Source organism: Canis lupus, chromosome 16 (genome assembly GCF_011100685.1).
Source record: "Canis lupus familiaris isolate Mischka breed German Shepherd chromosome 16, alternate assembly UU_Cfam_GSD_1.0, whole genome shotgun sequence".
Lineage (NCBI taxonomy): Eukaryota > Metazoa > Chordata > Mammalia > Carnivora > Canidae > Canis > Canis lupus.
This window is the reverse complement of record NC_049237.1, coordinates 41275263-41290441: the sequence shown is the minus strand read 5'-3', so window position 1 is coordinate 41290441 and position 15179 is coordinate 41275263. Positions and strand designations below refer to the sequence as shown.

The 15179-nt window shown below is 33.6% G+C and overlaps 1 protein-coding gene across 3 annotated transcripts in view; it reads right to left on the bottom strand.

Annotated features, from left to right (window-relative positions):
* Positions 1-15179, bottom strand: part of MICU3 (mitochondrial calcium uptake family member 3) — a 95720-nt gene that overhangs the window by 51650 nt on the left and 28891 nt on the right. For all 3 annotated transcript variants that reach the window (XM_038560242.1, XM_038560243.1, XM_038560244.1), the window contains exons 2-3: positions 5579-5732; positions 177-208 (exon numbers count right to left, since the gene is read on the bottom strand). In XM_038560242.1, coding sequence (XP_038416170.1) covers positions 177-208; positions 5579-5732 — 186 coding nt within the window. The remainder of the gene's footprint in view (positions 1-176; positions 209-5578; positions 5733-15179) is intronic.

Below are 15179 nucleotides of genomic sequence, written 5' to 3'. Positions count from 1 at the left end.
AGTTAAACTTTACTAGGTATATGTATATGCACTGTTTCAAAAGTGAGATCCAAGAGAACTGCTAGGTACAGGGTATGTCTATCTTTAATTTTAGTAGATAATGCTAAACTATTTTCCAAAATGAGTATGCATATACATAATGTGCATGCATATGTACACCAAGAGCTTTAACCTACCTGTTTGGTAAGCGACTTCCATGTTTTCACAACTGTAATAAACAAATATAAAAGAATTAGATAATAAATACTTCATGTAATGTATATCTAAATTCAGTAACCATCTAACCAAGCTTATATACCTTAAAGACAAAGTATTTTTTAACTTTGAGATGTGGATCTAAGGTATGGTTTTATTTGTGTTTTGTATTTGTTTCATGTACTACAAACTAGTTACAACAAATGATATCAGTGGAATAGGACACATATTTTCCATAATCATTATCTTACTTTGGGGATTTCTGGATTTATAAAGTTAACTTACTCCATGTTAATCATCCTTTGGGCTTAAAAACACAAATACTGATATTTATTAAATATTCATACTAGAATATAAAATATCAACAGAGAGAAATTATATTTTAATTATAATGTTACCCATGATTTCTACGATGTTAGTATCTCTGGTTATAATTCAAATCCAGGTCTCTCTAGGGTGAAGGGGAAGGGTGGGGGCAATGAGAAAATGAGATGAAAAAGAGAGCAGGTAATGGCAATAGGGAGCTAGCTCCTCATCCTTTTTTCCCTTCTTTCCCTGTATTTAAGAATAATTTCTGGAACAAGAGTGTTATCACTGGATAAATTACCTGAGATCACTTTCTTTTTGTGATTCCTCCTCACATCCTTGAAGATCTCAAACACTATAAATCTTATAATATTGGAATAAGTGCACAATCAACACTGCTGTATCCTTTACTCAGATTTGAAAACTCTGAATATCTGATGTCAGCCCAAGAAATTATCTCCAGGTTTATATGTGATTAAGCCCTATAACACAGCTGCATTAGGAACTGGTAAATATTATTTCAGCTACATTACAATAATGACAACCAATAATTTTTCTATATAGTAATGTGGCTATTTCTTTATAATTAATGATAGTTATAGTAAACAGTATATCAAAGTCAAGACTAGAACAAAGGCAGTTTTCGCCATTTAACATTCTTAGTTTTTAAGCAATATAAGTCACTTTTAAGATTGAAAGGATAGAAGTTTGTTCTAAAACTCAGCAAACTGATTTTTATGGAGATCGATTTGTTCTCTATGTAGCAACAACATCCTTTCTTTACCTAAGATAGTCTGTACAAATGTGTAATCAAGTGATTAAAATCACAGGTTTATAAAGAAGAATTCAGCAGTTAGCCTTAATTCCAATACATTTATTTAATAGAGACATCCACCTTTCCATAATGAACAGAAGATTGTAAATAATATTTATTACCTTCCTTACTTGAAATGTTGCAGTATGATCAGAAGAAAAATAAATGGCACAAAAGTACATGCACATGCTCTTAGGCAATGTTCAGAAGCAATTTATCAGAAGAGGAAGTTAGACACACTCTTGAGTTTTGTAGGGTTTATGAGATTTCCAGGGTAAATTATTCACAAAAGACATATTCATTCTGCCGGATATGTCACTATGTTCAGTATTATTAGCTTTTTTTTATAAAGACTAAAGAGCCATTAAGATTGTTCTTCAAAGGATTTTCTGATTTTCTAAATTCCTTATTTAATATGAAATTACTACATATATAAATATAACTCTGGTGAAGAGGGACTTCAATGCTATAGGATGTATTTTATTTTTTCAGTTATAAGTTGATATTCATTATATTTTTAATACTTTCATGTACATCTGAAAATTTTTAACAATATATTTTTAAAACTAAAAATAATACTTGTAGCTATATGCAAATAATCAATTACTTATTTTAGTTCTAGAAGGGAAACTTGTCTTTTGGGTTCTATTTAAGTAGGTAAAATAAATTTACTAGATTTCAAACACAAACCTATAATCAATCAACAAATGCATATCTCGATTAACATTTATTTGAAATATATTAAGAGAATGTTTACACAGTATATCACTTTTTTCCTGTTAAAGACTTTTTAAAAAATGATGATTATGAATTCAAATGATGATGATGGTGACAATGACAAAGACAGCTACCTACATTTATTAAGTGCTTACTGTGTGTCTGGTATGATACTAAATACAACCAATATCACTCAATCCTCAAAAGTCTCATGAAGTTGCTATTATTTTTATTTTTTATAAATGAGGCGACAAAAGATTAAATAACAAAGTTCTCAAAGCTAGTAAATGAATGCTAAGGTTTAAATATGTCTGTCTAATTTCAATATGCCACATTGATAAACATATATGATTTAATTATTCAGTCTATGAAACACATTTTCTCTTCTGAGGTAAATACTTCTTTTTATAATCCTACACTTTAAAAAAAGTTTTTACAAATATCTTGATATTTAGTGATCGTTCTTAGCTATGTTTTAAAAGTTTCAGCTTGAAATTAACTAATGTTAATTTGTGGTTGTTAAATGCCCTGTGCAGATTTTTTATAATGGAATGTTTTCCTACAAATGATGGTTCTATAATACCTTGAAAAGAATCACCATAAAATTTATTTCCAAAAAATAAAAAGCCACCAGCAGGCTTCCAGTGACTATATTATGATGAAGAAAAAATTAAGAAAATAATGAATTAAAAAATTTTCAAACTATGAAATTCTAAATTAAGCATTACTTAATGAATGACTTCTCAAATATAAGTTTGACAAATTATAGCATTTGATGCAAAAATACCATTTGATATTCTAAAAAATACATAGTTATATCAAATTTGTGCTAACTTAAATATAAAAGGTCCACATTGTATGAAATCAATTAAATGTATGGAATGCATATCTGTTTTTGTATAAGAGTCTTTTTCTACATAGTCTCTATACTTATGAAGCTTAAAATATTTAAAGAGGATAAAAAGTATCAAATAACCAATTCTAAGGCTAAATATGGTTATTTGGCACATGGTAAGTACTCAATAAATATTTCTAGAAGGGAAGGAGGAAAGGGAAGGTAAAGGAGCAGAGATATAATCCTTACCATAGCCCTCAAGTTTTTCCAAAAGAGTCCTACTTCATTTGTAGCCTTTTCTATTACTACTATCTTACATACTCCCAAAGTGAACTACTTTGAATATACCATTTACTCTCCTGATCCCATGTGTTTGTTCACGTAGTTCCCTTTCCATCAGTTACTAATTTCAGAGTCTTCTGACAAAATATAGCATGATAAAGTTTCTCCTTCAACTACTCTATTTCATTTCCTTTCTATTTTACAGCCAAATATCTTGAAAGAGTCCTTTATACTCACTGTTTTCATTTCTTCATCTTCTGCTATTGCAAGCTAGTCTTTCTTTGCTCTAATGACTACACTGAAACATCATTTTAAAAATCATCAATAGCCTTCAAATTACTAAATCTAGTAGACATTTTTCTGTTCTCATCTAACTTGACATCTTATTTGACCATTCTGTTCATTTTTCTTGGCTTCTATGACTCTATACTCCTGATTTTATTCCCATGTTTCCAGATACTCCTATTTTTCCTTTTGAGGCTCATCTTTCAAGCCTTTGCACCTTCATCATTTAAAGTCTAGGAATTCCTCAAGGATTGGTTCTTGGTCAGCTATATTCTCATACTATACTGCCTTATAGGCAGTATTATCCATACTTACTGTATTAATTACCAACCACATAGATGAATCCTAAATATACACTCTACCCAACCCTCTCCCCTCATCTCCAATGGAAATAATCTAAAATGTCAAAAATTAATTGATTAAAAATTAATTTGCAAAGTAGCCAATTTGCCAAATTATTTAGATTTTTTTTTTAACTTTTAGACGTTTGTTTTCATCTCACATAGTTACTTTTTTGGTTACTGCTAAGAATGCTTAAGAACTTATCATGGCACCTTGATACTTTTTCTTCTGCTGAAATGCTCTACTTTCAACTTCCTATTAGCCTACTTAACTCTTACATGCAATTCATATTTCATGTGGATATTTATTTTCCCAGGGAAGATTTCCCTGAGCTACCTAACTGACCTCTCAAAAATATGCTCTCACAGCTTCAAGTTTCTTTCATGGCACTTATCACAGATGTAATTTACTATTTATTTGTATACTTCATTGATCAGCATGGGTTTTATCCACTAGACTGTAAGCATCATGAGGGTGGAGAGTCTATTTTTGTTTGTTTGCTTCCCTCACCGCTTTATTTCCAGTGCCTAGTGCAACACCTAGCATTTGACAGGTGTCTTTGATTACATGTCATAATTTGCTATGAGAAGAAATGGGAAGTGTGCATAAAGTACTCTGTTGCATTCCAAAGTACTATGGCTGTCTTGAGGAAAAAGTACTGTGATTCTTTGAGTTGTGAACTGAACCCTTTTTCATGGAACACAATTTTTACTTGAAAGAACTGACAAATTATGATTATTTGGACTTGGGTATTTGGCAAGCATTTTCTTAAAAATGAACAAAGCTATTGCTTCAAAAAAACAACTGACAATATTTGATGCCAGTGATAACATTTGAGCTTTCAAGTAAAAATTAGAATTTGGGAGAACTTGTATACACCACCATGAGTTTGACAGCTTTCCAATAAGACTTTCATGGTAATATTATGACAATATCACTGAATTATTTTTTTAAATAAATCGCCTAAAAATATGTCAATATTTGGAAGATCTGCATAACTAAATCAACCAGTATCTTCCATTTGATGTTACTATATAAGGGTAAAAGATCCATTCCAAGTGCAGTGGGGGCCAATGGATTTTTTCATAACAGATGACAAAGTTTCAAATTCCACATTACAACTAAACTCTAAGGAACTACCACTAGCCTTTGAAGTATCAAAGAAGAATATCTACAATAATCTGAAAGGGCTATTAAAGTACTCTTCCTTTTCCTTACTTCTTTACCTGTGAGGCAGATTTGCTTAATATACTTCATGAAAAACAACACACTGCAACTACTGGATAAAAAAAGCAGATGAGAATACAGCCATCTTTTATTAATCAGACGCTGAAGAAATTTGCAAGACTGTACATAATGACAAAGAGTTTGAGAACCACTGCTCTAACACATGGAAAGATGAGTAATAGTCTATATTTGCACTGTAGGGGCCATGACAAATACAGAAAAGATATAGGTAGAATTCTTGCCCCAGGTCTAGCTTCAAAGCCAGTCCTCTGAATTACTCTGTTCATGCTGGATATAAGAATTGAATAAGCAGAATATGAACCTATTATAAAGAATATCAAGAGTGACGTGGTTTTTAAGTTTGATGAACTAAGAAAGAGTAAATAAATGCAAGTTTGTGAAAAGAGTTTATAAGAAATATTAATTTAGTAAGGTTATATAGCATAACGTCTTTTGAAATACCACATTACTTGGTTAGTTGTTCTAAAAACTTACCCTGCTCCACACTTTAACAAACTGGAAATAAGAAAAAAATCTTATAAAATCATTAAGAGAATTAAAAAATATATACTTACATTTGGGCTCATCTGTTGTAACAGCCAAAATAAAATCATATGGAGTCATGAATAACTGCCCTTCACATTCTATAGAAGCAAACAAACGAAATCTCCTTTCCCGCGATGTAGCATAGAGGTCTAAGTCTTCAATGTCTGATCTGTTGATAGCAACCTAAAGTTAAGCAAGCAAATAAATATGGACTGTGTGAAATAACATCTCCTTCAGAAGCTAAATGCTTTTAATTATGCTAAAAGTGAATTAATAAGAGTAAATGACAAAGTGTGAAAACGATGTCTTCTGGAGAATTTAATCATTTTATAAATAAGTTACCCATATGAATAAAATGAATTCATGTTTAAAAGATCTTACTATAAATATCATTTTGGGCCTGAAAATTCTAAACTGGCACTTGAAGGACCTGTGATTTATTTCTGAAGTTTCAGTTTCAGAAAACATCAAATTTCTGAGCTAACAGTTTCTTTTCTTTTTTTAATTTTTATTTATTTATGATAGTCACAGAGAGAGAGAGAGAGAGAGAGAGAGGCAGAGACATAGGCAGAGGGAGAAGCAGGCTCCATGCACCGAGAGCCCGATGTGGGATTCGATCCCGGGTCTCCAGGATCGCGCCCTGGGCCAAAGGCAGGCGCTAAACCGCTGCGCCACCCAGGGATCCCAGCTAACAGTTTCTTTAGAAGGAACATTAACTCTTGCTGAATGCTTACTATGTGCTTTCTATATAGCCTTACTGATCTAATTAGAAATCTGCTCATAGTCTATGGATTTTCTAAAAGAAGAATTCTGATATGCTATTCAGGGCTACCACTAAGAAAACCACTTAGTGGCAGTGCTTAGGTTACAACTGAAGTTGCTAACTCTAGATCCCTAGAGTAGAGTTGCCACCAATGGTTGTTCTGAATTCTACCTAAGGTGAAGATTAACAGAATTAGAAGGAATGTTTATATATGGGGGTGGCAGGGGGCGGGGGGGGGGGGGGGGGGATAGAGGAAGGAAGTGTCTTTTGTTTTCCTTAATTTCAAGACCTTTCTTTGTGGATAATTTTTCATTGCTATTTACTTTTTCTCTGAACTACAGCAAATTTGTTAATAGGATTTTTTTTTTTTTTGCTGATTACAAAAGTGATGCATAGTAATTGTATATAATTTAGAAAACAAAATTTTTAAAGTTTATAGATACAATTTTTTTCTTTTTTGGCAAAAATGGAATTACACTGCACTGTTCAGTAATCTGATATTTTTCAGTTATTAATATATCAGGGCTATTTTCTCACTAAATACTCTAGTAGATCATTTTTTTAGTAGCTGTATATTTCATATCAAGTGTTTACGCCATAGCACAATTTATGAATTGCTCATGGCTAAATATTTACTTAGGTGATTCACAGTATTTTACTATTGTAAAATGATGTTAAAATGACCAGCATAGAATATATTTACATATATGTACAGAGTTCCTTGAGATAAATTCCAAGGAGTGGATTTGATTGGTCAAACAAAACCTTTTCATATATATTTTCACTCTGCCTCTAGGGAATTAATAGCAATTTACATTACTATCAATAATGAAAAAATTATATTTTATACATTTCATAAAAATTATTTTATAGTAGAAGAAATTATTATTTAGGATGGCAAGCTTATTCTTTTTATTGTTTCTTCCATGTCTATGATGTCATAATGCAGATTATGTATAAACTATTAAAATTATTTAAATATCAATATCTTGAGAAGCTGTCTCAAAATAATCCATAAGAACTTTCAATAAGGAGATTACATCTTGCATTTCTAAGTTACACTTTATTAAATGAAGAGCCAGGCAAATGACTAGTATTTTCCCCACTATTCTGAAGATTAAGACTTTTAAAAAGTAGTCAAATAAAATACAAGTACTCAAATAAAAACTAAAAAAAGGGATCACTCCCTACTTTTTAATGGCATGTATAAGAGACAGAATATATATGTCAGTGCCTTTAAGAAAAAATACAATCTATACGGAGGGACAAAATACTAGTTGGAGAGACAAAAGGTGCAAACTTGGAAGAAAAGAATGAGTCAAGTTAGAATAAATCAAAATAAAGCACTATAGAAGTTGAGGTTAATAGGAAGGTTTCATAGGGCACCGGGGTGGCCCACTTGGTTAAGTGTCTGCCTTCAGCTCAGGTCATGATCCCAAGGTCCTGAGACTGGGACCCTGAGTTCGGGGGGATGGTCCCTGCTCAGTTAGTAACCTGCTTCTCTCTCTCCTTCGGTTGCTCCCCAGCTTGTGCTCTCTTTCTCTCTCTCTCAAATAAATAAATATAATCTTAAAAAAAAAAAAGTTTTCAAGAAGAAAAAAACAGGAGTTTTAACATTAGGAAGAGATATGAACATCCTAGGTTTACACAGCATATTTGAAAAGATGGTAATAATCTTCCCAGAGCAGAAGATTTACATTCATGGAAAAGGGTAAGTAAACTGATAACGATTTCTGAATGCCAGACAAAGCACTGGAATTTAATCAGATAGAAAACATGGCTTTAGGAGATTCTTACGTAGAGCAATGACACAAAGAAAATGTTGCTTTAGAAAGATAAAACAGCTCCATACCAGAGACAACTTAGTTCAGTAGTATGTTAATAACAATTACTCAGGTAATCCATAAGTATTGGGAAATTGTTTTGGCTCTGTCATGATGAGAAGTGAAACACTGAACAACTTAATGTCAATAATGGGCAATAATTTCCCTGAAGAGTCTAACAACTTAGGTCCCTTTCTATACATATATCCCATGGGGTTCTTCTTCCTCCTAGGATAGGGAAATCAATCTTGTCTGTGACCACAGCTTACTTTCTTGCTTATTTCCTGCTAGGCCATTTCCTTGGACCTAATTGGCGCCAATCAACCAAGACTCATTTCCAGGGAACTTCGGGAAGGATTACTCTGTGTGGAGCTCTCATGGTTTCTACACCACTATCTGAAGCCATGCCTTAGTCTAACATCCTGAACCACCACAATTTTTGCATCTAACATCTTTATTTGTCATGATCTAATATGGACTTGATCTGTGATTTCTGCCCCTGCCTGCCGCTGCCATTGCTGCTCATGATGTATTTGTGTTTTCTCATCAAACTTTTCTTTCTAAGTGTCTGTCATTGGTCCCAGCAGGTCAAACCTGCTTGACCACTGCAGCTGGGAATTTGATCCACCTTCCATGAGCTAATGCTGACAACTCTTCCTTCTCCTTAACTTCTACTAACAATCAATCCACAAAACCTGTTACTCTCCCTCTCATTTCTCACATCTGCCACAGTCATCACTTTTGTGTAGGCACCCAGTACTTCCCTAAAATTTTACAGTAATGGCCTGTGATTTTTGCCTCTAATTCATCCTACACTGAGAGAAAACAGGCAGAACTACAGAACAGTGTGAAATCTTTTAACCACCTGAGTAAATGTATCAGAAAAAAATCTGACCAAGTGGAGTTTAAGGTTTTCATTAAAACTCTACTGTATGAAAGAATTCAAGATTTCAAGTAATATTACAAATTACAATATTATAATATTATTACAAAGCTGTAATGATCAAGACACTGGCACAAAAACAGACCCTAGATCAATGCAACAGAACAGAAAATCCAGAAATGGACCCACAACTATATGATCAGCTAATCTTCAACAAACCAGGAAAGAATACCCAATGGCAAAAGGACAGTTTCTTCAACAAAACGTGTTGGGAAAACTGGGCAATAGATGCAACAGAAATAGAGGCAATAGAAATAGAAAACATGCAAGAGAATGAAACTGAACCACTTTCTTATACCATATACAAAATTAATTCAAAAATGGATGAAAGACTAAATATGACACAGGAAAACGTCAAAATACTAGAAGTGAACACAGGCAGTAACTTCTTTGACATCAGCCTTAGCAACTTCCTACTAGGTACTTGGAGGCAAGGGAAACAAAAGCAAAAGTGAATTACTGGGACTTCAAAACAAAATCCTTCTGCACAGTGAAGGAATCAACCAACAGAACTAAAACACAATCTTCAGAATGGAAGAACATGTTTGCAAATGACATACCTGACAAAGGATTAGTATCCAAAATCTATAAAGAAGTTATCAAATTCAACAGCCAAAAACCAAATAATCCAATTGAGAAATGGGCAGAGGAAATGAATAGACATCTTTCTGAAGAATACATACAGATGCCTAACAGACACATGAAAAGATGCTCAACATCACTCATCATCAGGAAAATACAAATCAAAACTACAATGAAATATCACTTTAAATATGTCAGAAAGGCTAAAATTAACACAGGAAACAACAGATGTTGGCAAGGATGTGGAGAAAGGGGAACCCATGTATGCTGTTGATGGGAAAGCAAACTGGTGCAGCCACTCTGGAAACAGTATAAAGGTTCCCCCAAAAGTTAAAGATAGAACTACCCTATGATCCGGCAATTGCACTACTGGGTATTTATTCAAAGGATATAAACGTACTAATTCAAAGGGATGTAAACACTCCGATACTTAATAACAGCATTATCAAAAATAGTCAAATTATGGAAAGAGCCCAAATGTCCACTGACTGATTATTGGATAAAGGAGTTGTGGTATGTGTGCCTATGTGTATCTGTGTTTGTGTGTGCATGTCTATACACACACGTAAAATGTAAATTAATCAGCCATCAAAAAGAAATGAAATCTTGCCATCTGCAAAAATATGGATGGAACGAGAATGTATTGCTAAGTGAAATAAGTCAGACAAAGATAAATACAAATATGATTTCACTTATATGTGGAATTTAAGAAACAAAACAGGGCAGCTTGGGTGGCTCTGCGGTTTAGTGCCTGCCTTCGGCCCAGGGCGTGATCCTGGGGTCCCAGGATCAAGTCCCACATCAGGCTCCCTGCATGGACCTGCTTCTCCCTCTGCCTGTGTCTCTGCCCCTCTCCCTTTCTCTGTCTCTGTCTCTCTCATGAATAAATAAAATCTTAAAAAAAAAAGAAAAGAAACAGACAGACGGGGGGCGGGGGGCAGAGAGAGAGGCAAACCGTAAAACAGATTCTTAACTATAGAGAACAGCTGGAGGAGAGGTGAGGGAGGATGGGTTAAATGAGTAATGGGGATTAAGGAGGGCACTTGTGATGAGCAGTCGGTGTTATATGCAAGTGATGAATCACTAAATACTACTCCTGAAACTAATATTGCATTATATATTAAGTAACTGCAATTTAAATAAAAGCTTGAAACAGTAACAAAACTCCACTTAATGAATTCTACCCCTTTTTATCTTAGCAATAGTATCCATCATTTTTGATAATGGCATTAGGTGATGCCTACAGGTCTACAGATTTAGCAACACCTTAAAAAGAAGGGCTGGGAAGGAGTTTGAGAATGGTTTGTGGCCCAGACAAAAAAGTGAATCCTAAAAGGGAAGAATCTGATTTATGTATAAAAGAGAAAACCAGAGCCTGGTGCTTAAAAGGGTTTCCTTCTACTGCAGACTTGTTGCTTCTTTCACTGCCTCTTCTCAATTTAGTGTGATAAATCATGTAGTGCAATAATATACATTGGCACTGCTCAAGTGTAACATAAACTGGTAAAAAGTAAAAACCAATTTTCCCACGTTAACCCAGTATCCTGTCCCGATCCTAGACTATTATCTCTGAGTAGAAGGAATGGGTTCATGTGGGTGGAGAATGGGATGAAGTAAAGAGCAGAACAAGAAATCAGTACTTTGGTTGGTTTTATATTTTCTATTCTCTCCCACTGACTTATTTATCTCTTCCCACTCAGATGCCATATTGTTTTAATTACTAATAGCTTGTGGTTATGTTTTGATATTCGGTAAGGCAAAATTTCATCTTATTATCAATCTTTTAAAAATATTCATGGTGATTCATACTCAATTTTCTCTTCTAAGTGAACTTTGAAATTAATGCATCAAATTCTATTTAAATAAAACTACTACCATTTTGTTGGGGATGACATTCAATTTTGGTGTAAAAGACTTGATATTTTTTTCCCATCTGGGAACATGGATATCTATTTATTCAGGTCTTCAACTATGTCTTTCAGTAAAATTTTGCAGTTTTCTTCATATAAGTTTTAAATATTTTGGTACATTTTATACCTTCTATGTAATTATGAATTGTGAATGGAACCTTTTATTCCTATTACATTTTCAACTGATTATTTCTGATGAATGGGAAAGCTACTGACTTTGATATATTTGCTTTGTATCTAATTACCTTTTTAATTCATTCATTTTAATAATTTTTCCTTTGATTTTCTAATAATTATAAATTCTTTCACAATAATGACATTTGTAGCTTTTCCTTTTTAGTATTTATGCTTTCATTGCCTTAATTATGAGAGGTCTATGTCTCTATGTTGAATAGGTATCAGTTAATAGAAAGCATTTTTATCTTTTTCCATGTTTTGAAGAGAATGGTTCTAATGAATTGCCATTAAATGTAATGTCTGCTGTTGGTTTTGATCATTATCTTATACCTTAAATCAGGAATGGGTATCTGTTTTCCTTTGTTCAATGCAAATAAATGTGTTTAGAGTTAGACTGGTCCTCAGACACCTTAGAGATCATCTGGTCCTCTTGTTTCTTTACCTTTTTTACCAAAATAGAAGCATAAATATGAGTCCTCAAACAAAAATTTTAAATGTGTTGGGCAAGTACAAGCATAGTAGAAATCCTCAAATAAAAATTCAAAAGGTATTGAAAAAAACTCTATTAGTTATATTAGCTCTTTAACAATTTTTAGTTTCCAAGATGAATATTTAAAATCAATTAATCAGCTAATGTAAATTCATTAATTCATCCAACAGATACTTGGTGTGTACCTACTTACAAATGAATTAATTATAAAATAATCAATTGGAAGCTTACTTAATCTAAAACTGTGTTAGAGACAAATGTGAGTAAGCTTGGTTTAATCATGGTCTACCTATATATGCCCACTTACAAACCTTCCAACTGTCCACGTGCTTCTTTCTCTGTAGTTTATAAACAGACTATTTTCTTAATGAATGATCTAACAGCACAGAGGAAGAATTTAGGTTTGGTTTTGTTTTGTTTTACTGTGCTATAGTTCTAACCACATTAAACTTTACAGTGTTTAGGAGGTCGATAAGGAGCGGTGGTCCATGAAGTTCAACTAAGGATACTGATTTGATTCACTAGAAGCTCTGAGTAAAGGGACAGCTTCAGCCTAGTAAATTCCCAAAATATTAGAAGGAACTCTCAGACCTTTAAAGGATTCAGCTTTACTTTTGAACTTTCCAAGGTTTAAAAAATCTAAACCTTCTGAAGTTCTAACATCACTATTATGAACATTGAAAAACAAGAACCAATAAATAAAGGTGAAAAATGATATTCAAACCAGTTTACTAATCCTCTTGGCAGTCTTGCTTGCTTACAAATGACAATGATCTTGTATCATGTTAATGTTCTGAGCATTTTAAAATACAGCCATTTCCCTGTAGCACACTGGTGTGAACCTATGGGTATAATCCTTATATTACAAGGTATACAAAAGTATACCAGTATTCACTGGCTGATCTACTTTACTTTAATACCTTTCTGCTTACCTACAACCAATATATTTTTCTAAAGTTAATTTCTAAAGCTTAAAATTAACCTAAATATTTTCCATTAATATGTATTGTTTCAGGGATCCCTGGGTGGCGCAGCGGTTTGGCGCCTGCCTTTGGCCCAGGGCGCGATCCTGGAGACCCGGGATCGAATCCCACATCGGGCTCCCGGTGCATGGAGCCTGCTTCTCCCTCTGCCTGTGTCTCTGCCTCTCTCTCTCTCTCTGTAACTATCATAAATAAATAAAAAAAATAAAAAAAAAATATGTATTGTTTCAGTAAATAATACCTTTTGCATCACAAATTCCCAACATAGAAAAACTTATCAATAAGTACAATATACTTAAGATGAATGGAAAAACTGACCTGTAAGCCAAAAAACCTGAATTATATACTGTTAGTTGTTAAAGCATTATTAAACTGAAAACCTCCATTATCAATCCTATTAATATTACATACTTAAAAAGTAAGCCTTTCAAAAGTAGTTATACAATATAACTAGTCCATTTGTGGACAGCTGGGAAAATACTGACAGGAGTTAATGTAAGTCATGGTCATTTAAGAAAAATTCTTAATTTCCATAGGTTGACAAACTTAAAAACATCTATTTGGGAAATTGAGGAAGTGACAGCCTTTAAATTGTTATGGAATATTAAAGAGAAAACCCTCAAGTTTAGAGTGGTTACAAAGGGAAATAGCCTCTGTAAGAAGCTGGAGGAAACTAGAAGCATAGATGGAGCTGAAGACTGGTTAAGCTTCTAAGAAATAATTTCTCCAAAGTAGACACAACACAAAGTTTCCACAATCCATCTTTCCTGGAGATGCTTCTTTTAAATGACTTATTATAAGGTGAAATATTTTCTTTCTATATACTCCTGCTTTTGGAAGTTTTTGTTGTTATCAGCAGACCCACTGAAAAGGCTCATGAAACCAAGCTAACACTGACCAACATCTAGTCCTAACTTGTTCATAGAAACAAGAATGAGTCTAGTTTCACTCTGCCTGAGATGAGCTCTGGGAACTATAATAGTCTATGAGCTATAGTCAGTTCCAGGAATATTTTAGATCAACTCAACCCTTCATTTCTCTGGAAGTGAGAAACATTTGCAGCTATTTCCAACAAGATGAATTTTTGCTCCATATCAAATAGTCTAGTGATTCTTCCACTCAGACTCTCAGAAAGAATAACTTCTGCAGCCATGCCCTCTCTACTGTATAAGATATTGCTCCAAATCAAGCCTAATTAATCACATCCTTGTAATAACATACCTGAAACTTTAACAGTGAGAGTGTTGAGAGTTCCCTGAGAGTCAACACTGTACTTTTAATAAATCCTAGTTATTTTCTTTACACATCTCTATTATGTCACTTGTACTCCTTTCCCTCATTCTTATTGGGTTGCAATTATCTGTTTACATATCTGTCTCTGCCATTTAACCAGGAATTCCTTGAAAGGAGTAGTTGTTATGTTTATAAGAACTTAACCAGTGATTAACAAAATGCCTGGCTCATCTAAGGGGCTTGGTAAATGATTATCGTGTGAACAAATAAATGCCTGTAGATGAAAACAAAACTAGCTACTAATAAAGAGCCAAAGGGCTACTGAGTCTGGGTCAGGCAGGAGACGAGGACAAACAAAAGAGAAACTTCTGATTCCAAACTAGGAATTCAGAGTAAGATAATAAAAGATAATCTAAAGTTTTAGTGAGAAATATATGGCATAATTTATGGGTATCTTTTTTAAAAGTTGTTCAAACACATCTTTAAAATTAACGTTAGTAAATGCTTAAGTTTAGCTATTGCAATAAGAAGGCATATGAGATTGGGACACCTGGGTGGTTCAGTGGTTGAGGGTCTGCCTTTGGCTCAGGTCATGATCCTGGGGTCCTGGGAATGAGTCACACATCTGGCTCCCCACAGAGAACCTGCTTCTCCCTTTGCCTATGTCTCTGCCTCTCTCTGTGTCTCTCACGAATAAATTTTAAAAAAAGAAGGCATATGAGATGT